At 38.8% G+C, this 16090-nt stretch overlaps 1 protein-coding gene across 1 annotated transcript; it reads left to right on the plus strand.

Moving 5' to 3' along the window:
• The first annotated feature begins 6835 nt into the window (after positions 1-6835).
• LOC140856905 (zeatin O-glucosyltransferase-like) lies at positions 6836-8833 on the plus strand. Its single transcript, XM_073255125.1, has one exon. It carries the CDS (start codon positions 6980-6982, stop codon positions 8417-8419), a length of 1440 nt encoding a protein of 479 aa, XP_073111226.1. The 5' UTR covers positions 6836-6979; the 3' UTR covers positions 8420-8833.
• The last annotated feature ends 7257 nt before the right edge of the window (positions 8834-16090 follow it).

Below are 16090 nucleotides of genomic sequence, written 5' to 3' on the forward strand. Positions count from 1 at the left end.
ATGCTGATGTTCTGCTCTCGCTTCTACATTTACTTCAAATAATTTCGGATGGAGATCCTCTAAAATTTCTCTATCTTCTGCACCAAGTGTTTGTCTTTCACGACTGCATGATCCACCGACTGACGATGGATTTATGGACTCCTGGACAACATGCTCGAGCTAGTCGGTAGATCTTCACCATGACAAGTCCATCTCTTGTAAGTCACATTTATACCGTGTTCGTATAAATGATTCTGAATATCCGATAAGGTACACCAAAATAAATTTCTACATCGACGACATGGACAACGAGCTTTTCCATCTTCTCTAGTATGATTGGACGCCACATTCATAAAAGACGTCACACCCGTAATATACTCGGGACAGAACTTATCACGCAATGACATCCAATCACGATCCATATCTACATATTTAAGATGCAAACTATACAATCAATTTTATGTAATAATAGTTGACTAACGCCTTATATCTCCTACCTATAGGGTGATGGTCCTATCCCATTCAAGAACATAAGAATTTAATATTGCAATACATGTCTTCTATACCAAAAAATTTTGGCAGCATTTCGATGCAGTTCTCCAGATACACAGCATTAAAGTTGTGCTATGTATTCAGAGAACATGATCAAAATACCGACAAAAGTCTGCGATGTAGAAGCACATGTGTTGCAATATTAAATTCATTCACGTGCCCAAACTATCCACGAGGACAATTTGAGAATAGTGTGTAAAGCACCAATATTTTTTTTATAAAAAAAATATTGATTTATGCACGCTATCCTCGAACGAAAATTCTAAGGCTTATAATTTGTTATGCTACAATTAATATATTATTATTATAATTATTTTTATTTTTAAAATATTTTTAAATCATGACTAAAATTAATTATATCAAACAAATAATCATATCTAACATTATATCTAATTACTAAAATAATAAATAATTAATTCTAATGGTTAAAATTAATTGAGAAAAAAAGAATAAAAATTAAAAAATATATAAATTAAAAAATTATTCTCACCTTCAACTCTTTCGTGAATCTGATAGCTATGCAGTGACGGTGACAGCAACCAACGATGGTGGTGGCGGCCCAGCGGCGGCGGTAGCGGCCCTACAAAACCAGACAAGCAAGGTGTAAGAGAGGGAGACAGGGAGAGTGAAAGAGAAAGTAAGGGAGGGAGACTGAGAAAGAAAATGAGGGAGGGAGACAGGAGAGGGAGGGGTCGACCGGCGGCGGGGGAGGGAGGGCTCGATCGGCGGCGGGGAGGGAGGAAGTGTGAGAAAGAGAGGGAGGGAGAGTGAGACATCAAGGAACCTCCCTTTCGAATCCACCAACCCCTGGGCGATCACCGACCCCCCTTTCAACTCTCCCTCAACGGAGAACCGGACGAAGTCACCGAGGACGGGGAGAGATGCTGGAGGAGGAGGTAGAAGGAAGGCTTGGACATGCGAAAAACTTCGATCCAGCGAGGATCAAAGCCATGGGAGGAGGAGAAGAGGAAGCGAAGGAACCAAAAAGAAGAGGAGGAAGAAGATGAAGGAGACGGCTCTAGGGTTAGGGTTTCGAGGGATTGGAGGGAACTGGAGGGAAGGAGGGAGAGTAGGCGAGAGAGGGAGAAGGAGGCGGAGAAGAGGGAGGATTCGAGGGACAGGGTTTGGGAGGGGAGGAGGAGGAGGTCGGAGTCGGAGAGGAAGTGGAGGGAGAGGGAGACGGTGGAGGCGAGGAGGGAGAGGACAGGCGTGAGGTCCTCTGCGGTGAAGGGGGACTGGGAGAGGGTCTACTCTTCTTCCCAGAGGTGGAGGCGGCGGAGGAGTGATGCTTTCCACCGCCCATGGGGGAGGGAGGCCTCAACCGACGACGGTGGTAGGGAGGGAGGACTCGACCGGCAGTGACACAGTGGAGACCGAGAGGGAGAGAAAGAAACAGGACGGTGCGCAGAGGAGAGGGTGGCGAGGTGGGAGGGAGACGACGCACTGGGGGGTGGGCTCGATCGGCGATGGGGAGCGGGCTCGAGCGGCGACAGTGGCGGGGAGGGAGGGCTCGACGGTGGCGGGGAGGGAGAGAGAGAGGGGATGGTGGCCGGGAGGGAGAGAGAGAGGATGATGGCGGGGAGGGAGAGTACTTATCGGGCAGGACGACCGACTATCGGGGAGGAAGGACTGTCGTCGGAGATCAGGGAGGGAGAAAAAGCTTTGACGACTGCGGCGGCGTGGGCAAATTTTTGATTAGGGCAAATTTTTGCCCTATTTCAAAGTATTTTTTTTTAATTAAAAAATATTTAGCGACGAAATAAATTCATTGCGAAAAGTAAACATTTTGATGCATAAAATATATTTTTTGCAACAAAAATTTTTTCGTCGCAAATGATTAATTTTTTACAACGAAAATTTAATTTCATCGTAAATATAAAAAAATTATCGTAAAAATCAAGTTTTTTGCAACGAAAAAATATTTCATCGCAAAAAATTAAATTTTTTGCGATGCAATTATTTTCGTCGCAAAAAAAAATTTAGCAACGAAAAATTTTTCCATCACAAAAAAAAATGATTTTTTGCGATAAAAAAAAATTTTCATCGCTAAAGATCAATTTTCGTCATAAAATATTTAAATTTTTTTAACAAAATAAATTTTAGCGACGAAATAGTTTCATCGCTAAATATAAATAAAATTGATCGAAAAAGCTCTTATTTTTTGCAACAAAAAATCAATTTTGTCACAAACAATGTAATTTTTTTGTGATAATTTTTTTTTTCGTCGCAAAAAAATATTTTTTTGCTATAAAAAAATATTTTATTATAAAAAATATTATTTTTTACAACGAAAAAAAAATTCGCCGCTAAAGATCAACTTCTAGCAACAAAAATGAAATTTTCGTTGGAAAAGATATAACTTTTTGCAACGAAATTTTTTTCATCGCAAATACCTGATTTTTGGAGATGAAATTTAAATTTTATTATAAAAATTTAATTATTTATGATGAAATAAATTTCATCACTAAAATTTCATCGTTAAAAATCAAATTTCTTGTAGTGTAGTTGGCATACGGATCCATTAAGGCCGGACTAGCAAATAACATGCTTAGCATTAGTTTGTTACATAATTATCCACTGTCGCACACTCCTGATCAGTTTTTGTGGGAAAATAGCAGGCGCATCTGGAAAAGGAAAGAACGAATTTTGGATCCTCTCCTGCTCGTTCTTCTGTCCGGTCCTTCCGCTAATATTTACTAGCTTAATTCCATTCCGGCTGGATCCCACCAAACTGTTGCCAGGGAGCAATGTTAAGGTAGCTCAGACAAATCACTGAGAAAGGAGTCGGCCAGGTGTCTTAGGCTAATCACTTGGCTTCATGTGGTGCGCTCCGCATGATACCAAGTCGGAGGATTGCATTGAGAGTGCACGAGAGCCGTTTAATCCATTGAATAATCAGGTAGGATCAGGTTAAGTGGGTTACCTATTTATTAAACAAGTTAATTTATGAATAGGTTATATAAGTTACACAAGTTAGCAGGTTATACAGATTAATAAATTAAGCAAGTTACCTATTCACTGAAGAGTTTAAACAAAGTAAGTTGGGTTTATTAAATATGACAGATTTGAGTTTCAAATTTTGACCTGCTTAATAAATAGATCAGACATATTTGATATTTTTTAATTTGATCTATATTTGACTTAATCCATATATGATCCGACTTGACCGATTGCCGCACCTAATTCAGACTCATTGAGACATACTGGCCATATAGCCCAAAACCCATAATATCCCATGTTAAGTAATTCTTTATGCACCCCATCAAGTGGAGAAAAAAATACATTGCTTCAACAGATTGCACCATATAGCATAATTAATAAGGAGAAACATTTCATGCAATCCGACTTTTTCCTCAATTTTTTTTGATCAAAATACCCCTTTTATTAAATGCTATGACATCCCAGATAATATTATGACATCTTGTTACTTTTTTATAGAATACAAGAAGATGTCATATGATGTAATAGGATGCATATTATATGACGTCCTGTTAGTTTTATGATATTTCAATAATTATTTATAGGATGCAATAGAATATCATTATATTATTATAATGTCTTGTTGGTTTTATAATATCTTGATAATTATTTATAAGATATAACAGAATATTACAGGATGCAATAGAATGTCATAATGTTATTATTATGATATCCTATTAATTTTTATGATATCCCGATAATTGTTTACAAGATGCAACAAGATGTTGTAATATTATTATGATATCTCGATAATTATTTATAGGATACAACAGCATGTTATAATATTATTATGATATCATATTAATTTTTATGATTTTTTGATAATTATTTATAGAATGAAACAGGATGTCATAGGATGCAACAAGATGTTATAATTATTATAATATCTTATTAGTTTTTATGATACCCCAATAATTATTAATAAAATATAACAAGAGGCAATAGGATAGCATATTATTATTATGATGTCCTGTTAGCTTTTATGACATCCCAATAATTATTTACAAAATGCAATAGGATATTTTAGAATGTAACAGGATGTCATTATATTATTATGATGTCCTATTAGTTTTTATAATATCCTGATAATTATTTATAGGATGCCATAATATTGTTATGATGTCTTATTAATTTTAATAATATCTTGATAATTATTTATAAGATGGAACAGTATGTCATAATATTATTATAATATCTTATTAGTTTTTATGATATCTTCATAATTATTTATATATAAGATATAATAAGATGTCATATAATGCAACAGGATGTTATAATATTATAGGATATAACAAGATATTGTTGAATAGACTAGGATGTGATAGGAGAAAAATAAAGTAAAAAGAAAAAAAAAATATTTCGATCAGAAATATTTAGGAAAAAAAAATGCTAAGCTAAAGTAAATGCCTATCTTTTCATTAATTCTGATACGTGGCCAATCCAATAAAGTGATATATTTTTTCTCCATGAAAGAAGGTGTACAAAAAATTTCTCATCCCATATCTACCGTCGAATGAGTTTACTTAATAATTTTTCTACCAAGGATGGGTGTAGCAAGAAAGCTAGCCCAACAGCAAAAGCGAGGAAGAGGAGAAGGACGAGGGCCGTGAGACAGGGGATCGGGCCAGCATGGAAGGAGGCGGCGAGGGGGTGGACGAGGGAGAGGGTGCAGACGAGGTAGGCGATGAGAGAAATGATAAGAAAAGTACATGAGAAGAGGATGAGGGCCTGCCGAGGAAAATTTTTTTTTCCTTCGTGATCGGCCACTTCCCACTGTTCTATTATCCTATGGTTCAGCCAGCCAAATAGGAGGAGGGAACGGTATTAGTTTTTTTACTCCCTAGGATATAAAGATCATATAGGATTCAGGCTATTCCCATTGTTTCCAAATAGACCCTGAGAGGGAGAAACCGGTGGCCCTTCTGGCCCCACTGTTGCTACCACGGCCTCCGGAGAGCAAATTAAGTGGGCAACGGGGAACGTACTTTAGCTCCAACTTAGAGAGGTCTGGAGGTCTTCGTGAGAGCCTAAAGAATCGCGTCATGGTTTAGAACCAGCTCCATCAACGAAAATTCCACCAGTGTCCTAGTGCCCAACACTGGAGCCTATTTCCATGAGCGAGCAAAAGCATATATACTTGCTTAGGAGAGTTAAAAAGGATTCATGGAATTGCTACCGAGGAGCAATCATTTGGTTCTGTACGCGTGTAAGCAATCCCATGTGAACCATCGCAGGAGCTAAAACGTTTCAGATTAGCAAGCGTTGTGGAGTCATCAAAGCTATTTTAGTGCAAAATGAAATATACCAAGCTACTCTAATACCAACAATTCCATTGATTTTTGCCTCTTTAAAACATGAGTTACTGAGTTGATGAAGGATGATATTCTAATGTGAGCGCTGATTTGTGTATTAATATGTAAATTATTGGATACATTGGAAAGGGTCAAAGAAAGAATAGAGAGAGGATGTGGTGTCACTTTTACTAAAAAAAATAAAGAGATTAAAAACATTCTATTAGTAATATTATCAAAATCATACCTAATAAAAATAAATGAAATCGTTTGTTACCATTCCTATTAAACAATTTTTAGACATATTTTTTTTATTTCCATAAATATTTATAGGAACGTTATCACAAAATTATTCTTAAATATAAAAAAGAACAGATTAAAAATATTTCTATAAACCAATTTAAGAATATTTAAATAAAAATATTTTCATGTATCTTACATAATTTTTTTGCTCCTAAAATTCTTTCAAAATTTATGAATTTAATTTTTCTCTGTGCAACAGTTCAGATCTGGATAAACTACGATGGTGTTGCAAAAATTTTGAATGTGACCATTGCTCTCCTCTCCATAGACAAATCAATTCTAAATGTGCAAACCGACCTCTCATATCATACGCCATCGATCTGTCATCAATTTTTGAGAAGCACATGTATGTTGATTTTTCTTCATCGACAGAAAAACTCTCGAGTTTTTATTACATTTTAGGATGGAACTTTCAGACCAATAATATGGTATTTTTTTAAATTTATTTTATTTATTTATTTTTATTATTAAAATATTATTATTATCAAATCTCCTTCAGGATATGAATAGCTAATTAAATTTTACAGATAATAACTATCATCCGTAATCAGTTGGCAATCAATCTTATAAAAAATAAAAATATATATTATTCACGATCGAATGATAATTAATTTTATAAAAAATAATTAAAAATATACAAAACAACATGTATTTTTGTCAACGTGCACTCTACCATCCCACCGTGCATTTCATCGTATGAGTCAATAAATTCTAGGCACCCAGACATGCCTTTAGGGTAGGTTTTAGGAGCTTAAGGTCACGTCAAGACAACCCAGCAAGAATACTTGGATTAAAACGTTGAAGACATTTTCCTCTCTATTTAACATCGCGTCACTGGACCCTGCCACCCTAACCCTCTGGTACTGTATGCCCTGATGGCTTCTAACAAAGAAATCCAGCCAATGGTAAGGGTGATAGCCGTCGTGGTGGTGCCCTTACCGGCCCAAGGCCACCTCAACCAGCTCCTCCATCTCTCCCGCCTCCTCGCGGCCCGCCGCATCCCCGTCCACTACGTCGGCTCAGCCTCGCACAACCGCCAAGCCCGGGAGCGCGCCCTCGGCTGGCCGCCGGAGACCCCCGCCCACCACCCCATCCGCTTCCACGACTTCTTTCTCCCCCCCTTCCCTTCCCCTCCCGCCTCCACCCACGCCCCCCTCGCTCACCTCCTTCCTCTCTTCGATGCCGCAGCCCTCCACTTCCGCTACCCCCTCGCTGCCCTCCTCCGATCCCTCACCACCAACTCCCGCCGCGTCGTTCTCATCCATGACTCCACCATGGCCTTCGCTGCCAGCGTCGCCGCCTCCGTCCCCCACGTCGAGGCCTTCTCCTTCCACAGTGTCTCCGCCTTCGCCCTCCTGTTGTTTTACTGCGAGTCTCGTCGCAAATACCCCGACGACCCCTCCATCGCCAAACTGAACCTCCCCCACATACCCAACAACGCGTGCTTCACCCAACAGTTCTTGGATTTCCTCCGCCGCCAGCATGAATCGACCGCCGCTGACTCTGGTCGCCTCTTCAACACCTGTCGTGGAATCGAAGGAAGATTTATCGACCTGCTAGCACGAGAGCCGGAGTGGCGAAACCAGAAAACCTTCGCCATCGGCCCATTGAATCCGGTATCCATCACCAAGATGACCGGTTACGGCACCCGCCATCCCTGTCTGGATTGGCTGGACAGGCAGCCGCCGGCGTCGGTCATGTACGTGTCGTTCGGGACAACGTCGGCGCTATCCGACGAGCAACTCCTCGAGCTGGCATGGGGCCTCGAGGCCAGCCGGCAGCGCTTCATCTGGGTGCTCCGGGATGCCGACAGGGCCGACATTTACACGGAGGAAGGCGCAGAGGGGAAGCAGAAGGCGAAGAAGCGCCGAGAGGAGTGGCTGGGACGCCTGGACTACGACCGGAGGGTGGAGCGGGTAGGGAGGTTGGTAGAGTGGGCCCCGCAGCTGGAGATCCTGGCCCACCCCTCGACAGGGGGTTTCATGAGCCACTGCGGGTGGAATTCGTGCATGGAGAGCATGAGCATGGGGGTCCCGCTGCTGACGTGGCCCATGCACTCGGACCAGCCCAGGAACGCGCTTCTTGTGACCCGCGTCCTCCGGGTGGGTATCACGGCGAGGGACTGGGCCAGGAGGAACGAAGTCGTGCCGGCGGCGGAGATAAGGGATTCGATCGTGAGGCTGATGGTGAGCGAGGAAGGGAAGGAGGTGAGGGTCAGAGCGAAGGCCGTAGGTGGTGTAGTCCGGCACGCCACCACGGAAGGTGGCACCTCCCGGGCTGATTTCGATGCCTTCATCACCCATATTACCCAGTGAAAGAAATCGAGTATACCCGGGTTGGTGGCCTGCCATGGCTCCACGTATTATTTCTTCGGGAAACCTAACCTCCAGTCCTTTGTCTGATCATCATCTTAAGTTTAGTCATTCGTATGTTATGTGTAATGCTGGCATGCAATTATTTTTTGTTTCTGTATGGTTATATTTGTTTTGTATATAGCTGTTTAAATATATACAGGAGCAGGAACTATATACACAAAATGATCATCAAAATCTGGAAACAGAAACAAAATTTTTGGTTAGCAGAAGAAACATGAAATAGAATATAATACAAGAGGTTACACCATTTTCTTTCTTTGTGGTTAAGCAGGGACTATATATAAAATGATCATCAAAATCTAGCTAGAAACAGAAACAAAATTTTTGGTCAGAAGAAATTAAACATGAAATTGAAGACAATACAAGAGGTTACACCATTTTCTTTCTTTGTGGTTGCGAGTTATTAATTTATCAAATGTATTGTTTATTTTTGCTAGGCCAGCTGGGGTTCCAAGTATATATATATATATATAACGCATGGTGCATGCGATGGGTTAAAAGCATTAATTTGGAGAGAGCGACGGAGGGCACTGATAGCTTTTGCCTCCTCTATTTTATTTGTTCGGAGTTTCTTTCATCATGATTGCAATGTATCGATGGAAAGTATTGTTTTTTTTTCTCTCTCTCTATCTCTTTTTCTTTTTTTCTTTTTTATTTTTTTAAGGCCATCCGGATTTCCCATAAGTGTATCGTGGTCCAAGTTCAATGGTCTCCCAATAGCTATAGAGAGAGAAAAGAGGAACCCTGTGTCTCGCATTCTTTAATTTATTTGGTTGACTCAGAATCGTAGTTTGCCAAACAGCATTTAGTAGACAGTCGTAGCTTGTAGCGAGAGTTGTCATCGCAAAAGCTGACGTTTTTTTTTTTTTGAAAAAAAAATTGCAAGGTCGGTGCTATCATTTGTCTTCCTCCATTGATCTATAACTTCAATCAAACTGTTTATATACCTGCAGACGATTTGACCTATCATGATATTCGTACATTTAGATGCTTTTATTGCACGATGAAGACTATTAGCTGCTAAAAATATCTTCAATCAACAATAAGTAGATCTGTCGGCATACATGAATATATATTTCACGAGCAATGCATTTATCAAATTCAAAAGGAATTCAGTCACCGAAATGCTCGATAAGAAATATATATTCTTGTCTCACAAAGATACAGAAATCTCAACCACTCTGCGGAAGTTACCCGTAGATTGTTTTCCTTGTAAGACTTGACCAGAACCAAATGAGGAAAAAAAACCTGAAAAATTATGAGGCTTAGAGGCATCTTGCCGACAGCGCAAATAGTTGATCCATCAGTTTATTGCTCGCCCCACCGTCGTAAGCGATTAGCCAGCAGTTGGAGACGCCGGATAAAACGAAAAGCGTGTCGCTCGCGTCTGCGTCAATGAAAAGGCGTGGGCCCGGGATGTTTGAAAAGCCGGTATTAAGATGGCATTTGAAAGAGATACTTTAAATTTTATCAAAAAAAGAGATATTTTAAATCATATTTTTTGAGTAATGAAAAAAACGTTTACACCATGCATGAAAGACTGTTGCATGACATGGCTTCCTAGTTTGTAAGATGGCAGCACAAATTTTCTCCAGCATTTTGCTTGTGCGAAGACTGACTGAAGTAGTGATGTAATTTTGCGATGAGAACGTTTTGTTCCACATTATTGCTTTCTGAAATGTGACTCAAATAGTTATCAACAGGTATGGTGTGTTTTCGTTGCACCTTTTTTCTGAACCGGGAATCATGAGGTATGCCATTTTCATGAAGCAAAATGGTTGTGCAAAGCGGTCTTTTTGAATGATTTTTTTTTAAAGCCCCAGTCCATTTTTATTTATTATTTTTTGTTCTTAAAAATTAATTCATAAAATTTGATGAATATACTTGGTGCTATTATTTTTATTTTTTTAAAAAAATATTTTCTTAACTTAAAAAATATAAATAAAAAATCTTGATTTTTATTATTTAAAATAAAAAAATTCATATTTTTACTATGATCGCAATATCACGATACTACCATCATTATTATCTTCACCACCATCACTTTACATCTACTGTCATCGCCACTTCTATTATTGCCTCCCCTATATAATCATCCTTGTTATTATAACCATCATTGTTTTTGCTTCCATCATACCACTACCACCATCGTCATTGTCTTTACTATGCCATCATCCCATGCTTACAATATCATATTAATTTGTAACCACCTCCATTACCACAACTTCATACTTCTCCCGCTAATACAGCTGTCGCTACTTTTGTTTCCACTACCACCATTATATTTATCCTTCTATAATATATTAACTATTCCAAATTTATTTACTATTTTAAAATTTTGAAACTTATTTTTTTATCTCTAAAAATAGAAGAAATGCCCATGACTGCCTAATTAAACTCCTATCACTCTCAATCCTAGCACTTCTACCTCATTAAACCTATCAACGAATCGAATTCGGATCGGAACCTGGATATCCAGATCCGGACTCGATTTTAGTTACTGATACCGGATTCGGACCCGAATACCTGACAGATCTAGCCTTGAAATATCAGATCTGGACTCTAATGAGTCTCGAATATCCGAATCCGATTCCGAAATCCGAAACTCATATTTAAAGTCTCAAAAAAAAAACTTAAAAATTATACAATAATCTAAAAAAATATATAAAAATTATACAATCATATAATCATACAAATAAAAATATAAAAATTATTCAAATACAATAAGTAAAACTCCAATTAAAACATCCAAAAACATAACAACATATAATATATATATATATATATATATATATATATATATATATATATATATATATATTATTATTATTCGAATCTTGGGTCTATCGGGTCTGGGTATTAAATATTCAGATCCTATCCGTTTACATGATGGTTTATCGGATTCGGATAAACAGATCTAATACTAATACTAGATCCAGATCCATCGGATAAATACCTATGAGTCTCGGATCTGGATCCGATCCATTGACAGCTCTATATCCCATGCCTGTGTGACCATGTCCTCTGTTTTTATAAGAAAACATTAATGTTCGAGCTTCTTTACATTTCTTCATCCACTTTATTCTCTCCCTGCAATCCGACGAAAGAATTCAGATCAAGCAGATGACAATGATTTCATTTCATCCAGATTCTTCATAATAGATGGTGTGTTTACTATCCTTGCAATTTCAAATAAATTGTCAATAATAAAACTTTATAATTTCAATATTTATTCTTCCTTTTAGGTCTATTTGCTACATGCATTTATGTGCAGGCATAAATTTAAGCATATGGGTATGACTATTAACACACATGTGCATAATTTGCACATGCATATGATCATCTGTGATTTCTAAAATATGAAGAGGCAAACCATCAAATTTAGCCATGCAACAACAGTAATAACAGCAGCAACAATAATAAGAACAATAATAAGCTTCACCACCATTGTCAGTCATAATGTCGCCGCCACCATGGCTCAGTATTCCTTTATTAATAGTTTCATCAGTGTACAATCGAATTGAATACTCAATACTATATAAAATTAATAAAATTTTATCAAGAAAACCAATATGGTAAAGCAAGGCTCTTGTAGAACCAAATTAGCTCCTAATTAGCAATGGACATGATAGCTTCGTGGCGCGCAGTTGCACAACCCAGTGGATTTTTCATCAGAGAAGAAAAATAAAAAATAGTTTCTCAACTGAACTCGGATGATACTTGTCTCAAAAGTCATCAAAATATAAGAACACTAGTTTAAAAGCCATCCATCCATTTATAAGTAACTTGTGCTCAAATTGATATGCGGCTCAATCAGTCTTACCGAACCAATACCAAGCTTTATTTGGGATATGATAAATGATTAAGTTCCTAAATATTCCAAGAGGTTGTTTAGTTGTCACGAGATTTCTTAAAACAAATAACCACACAACCATGTATTTGCGAAACAACTTTAATTTTTTAAAAGGTTGATCATTTCTTCATCTACTGACTGCCATTACTAGAACATCAATTCTAGTATATGTATCATCTTATGTTGTCATCTATTGTTAATGCGCTATTGTCACATTTCTTTACTTAGCAATTAGATGTTTTTGATTCAATTTTTGTTTGATGCACCTTTAAAATCTAAAATAGTAAAAATGAGTAATTATAGTAGTGATAGATATTGTCTTCTTTCTCTTTAAATGCAAAGGTTACCAACGACAGATTTTTGCTTTTACAGCTAACATTGGTTGATGTAATAGCCATAATTTTATTTCAAAAGAGTAATGATATGGAATTCTTGGTACGAGCATTAAAATTGTTCTCTTGCAATGAGTTACTAGGGATTAGTGTAATTCACATGATATGCCATACATAAAAGTTGATTGATTGTTAAACTCAGTATTGTCATGCGCGCATAAAGCTATATGTTTTCGGCGCTGTAGATGAATAATTTTCCAACCATGCAACAATTGGGATCGGTACAATTCATGAACTTGTTGCCAACACCCAGTGGTATTTGTACCTTTTTGCATGAAAAAATAATTCACTATTTTTTATGATATGCCCAATCATGTAATAGCTACTATAAAATCTATGCAATCGGATGAAAAGAAGAGTTTGGAGTGTTTTGAGATCTATATGAGACATACTTCAATAATTGATGTCGTCAAAAATGATTAATCATTTCTTCATGCGAAAGATACAACTAGAACTCTATCCAAGAATCTAATTATTGGAGTAAGCAATGCCTACGCTGTATGCATCGTGTGATCATGCATACAATCAATAATGATCTTTGATTCATCAAGCATGCAAATCAATACATCATCGTATATGCGAATCAGCAATTGTGATTGGTTGGGGCCTTATCAAAAAAATTGTAATTGGTTGGGTTCATGGGCAGTCTAGGCAATAATTTCTCCAATTATAAAGTTGCCAAGTTAGCGAGGGTGATGAATTTTATGTGGCCTGGCGATGTGGCTTGTGAGACCCGGTCAACCAGCTAAGCGGCAGACCCGACCGAACCACTAATATCCGGTCAACCCGAATTTCCACCGAATAAAATATTTTAAAAAATGAAAAGAAATCCGTACCCTTCCCTCCGCCGTGGACTCCGGATACGATCCTCCTTCCCTAATAGAATGGTTCGAGGGCTCCGACTACCGCGGCCTCCACCGCCAAGTCTCCTCCGCCCCTTCAACTGCTTCCTTTTTCTTGAGACTCCAACTCCGGCAATCCCAAGAAGAACAAAGAAATCCGAAATCTCTGCAACCGATTCCTGGGATTCCTCATCTCTCCGATCAAGATCCTCGCGAAGCAGTGCTCCGACCACCCCGAAGGCCGCTGCTGAGAACATCCTTTTCACATTTGGGCCTCTGCCGACATACCCATGAATGATCGCATTGCAGGCAACGACATTCCTCGCCGGCGTCTCTTCAAACAACCGCCTGGCGTTCTCCAGATCGCTGTATCTCACTGAGGCAGGTGATGATGGCGTTACATGAGAAGATGTTCCTTTCAGGCATAGATTCGAACAGTTTTAGTGCAGCAGCGGGATCGCCGGACTTGAGGCAGGCATCTATGAGCAAGTTCCAAGAGAAGCAGTTTCGGTGGGGCACTTCGTCGAACAGGCGACGGGCGTGGGTGAGGTCAGGACAGCAGCGCCCGTACATTTGAACGAGGCAGTGGGAGGCGAAGAGGGAGAGGGAGATGCGACGATCTGGAGAACGCCCACCGGTATGAGACCACCGTCGCCGTTGTCTCCGCCTCCGCCGACGGCACCGTCGCTGCCTGGATTCCCCGACGTCCCATCATCGACGCCGCCGCCCCAGTCACCGCTCTCTCCTTCTTCCGCAGCGTTGGCGCCTGCGTAACAGGTTTCTTTGCCTTTTTTGGGGATTTTTTTTTATTATTTTATGCTGTGGAAATTTGGGCTGATGTGGGGGGAATATTATTGGCCCGGTCTACCGCTGAGCTGGCAGATCGGGTCTACCCAATAATTTTTCATTCGTGTGCCCATGTCAGGCGTGACCTTTTTTTTTTTTTTTTTTTTTTTTTTCCTTCTGTTAAACGGGACGATTTTAAATTATTGGGTACAGGAGCCAGGATGAAACTAAATAGAAAGGTCCAACCCAAAAACACATAATATAGATCTCGTATGGTTTGCCGCATAAGATGCCATCCAATTGGTGGCATTATTAGTTCTTTAAATTTGTAAAACCTCAATTAATAATAATGAGCACATCATTTGCCAGCAGTCTTTCTTCAACAAGAGACGTATTAGAAAGCCATCAGGAAACTATATTAAAATATTAAAACTATCAGGTTTCTCCTTTTTTAAAAGAAAAAACAAATCTGACCATTAAGGATTAAACTACATATAAACAGAAGCAGCTGAATTTTATAGGTTATACGGGTATGCCCTTCCACATTAAAGGTAGTAAAATCAATTCTCCATATATACCTTACACTCATCATTCGTTGAACATCTCCACAACATCTCATTCTTTTTGTTAGTCTTAATTATCGATGGCTAAGAATTTTCTTTCTATTTGTTTCAGCCATCTAAGTTGCCTTTTCCATAGACTGCTGATAAATTCATCATATACAGATTGAGGTATTGGTTATAAATATTTATCTTCACTCTGCCTCTCCTAGTTTTCCAAATGTCTACTGGATCATTCTCATCTCCATAATGCCTATCTTTCGTCTGTAGATTTTCTTTATTGCCTTCTGTTTTTCTTGACTAAAGATATCAGTTTATCTATTTTTCTTTTATTTTTTATAAGCCATCCAGGACAGATACAAAAATCGCACTGACGTATCTCTTTGCCAACAGTTTTCATCATGACATTTGTTTCTAAGTTTTAGTATGTTTATATGATTGAATTTAGAGATAACTGAAGGGAAGCCATATAGACATGACAAATATTTGTTTCCTCGATTTTCTGAAAATGGTATATGAAGCCTGAAGTTTTAACCCTCGGCAGTTTTCAAGTGACTCACTAAAGTGTAGCAATTGCAGCTAACAAAACTTTAGGTCAAGTTTTGAACAGGTTTGATCTAATATTTCTCCATTTACTTTTCTTTGCTAACAAATTAATGTCATGAAATATGTTTAATTATTTTATTAATGCAAGGTACTGTTCAGTAACGAGGTATGCACAATATCGAATGTCTATATCTTTTTTTTTTTTGTATTATGCATGTTTCCTATAAGTTGGAGCATTAAACACTTTTGGGCATCCTGGCAGTGGATGCATGGACTATTCTAGGCAACATCTAGGAGATTTTGGAAGGGAGCAAATATGAAGAATTGTTTCTGTTGGGTATAAAATTTCTCCCTCAATCGGAGTTCATATCAGGAGTGACTCTTCCGGGACTTTACCGACGTCCAATCTTGGGCGACATCTTTCCAAATCTCTCCGGCGGCCGAGCTTCCGCAACATTCTCAAATTCTGCTGACGGATAAACTCCCACAGCTTCTTCCACAAGTGTCGACCGGGTTCCCCCGACGGACGAACTCCTACCGTATCTCCCGGGCTTCTCCAGCGATAAGCTTCTTCGGTTGTCCATCAGGCTCATCAGGTTGCTCCAAGTGCTCTCTAGATTCTACTATCGGCC

The sequence above is a fragment of the Elaeis guineensis genome, chromosome 4 (genome assembly GCF_000442705.2).
Source record: "Elaeis guineensis isolate ETL-2024a chromosome 4, EG11, whole genome shotgun sequence".
NCBI lineage: Eukaryota > Viridiplantae > Streptophyta > Magnoliopsida > Arecales > Arecaceae > Elaeis > Elaeis guineensis.

Bases quoted from the DNA above. Each gene is read 5' to 3' on its own strand.
- LOC140856905 (XM_073255125.1), top strand. From the start codon at position 6,980: ATGGCTTCTAACAAAGAAATCCAGCCAATGGTAAGGGTGATAGCCGTC.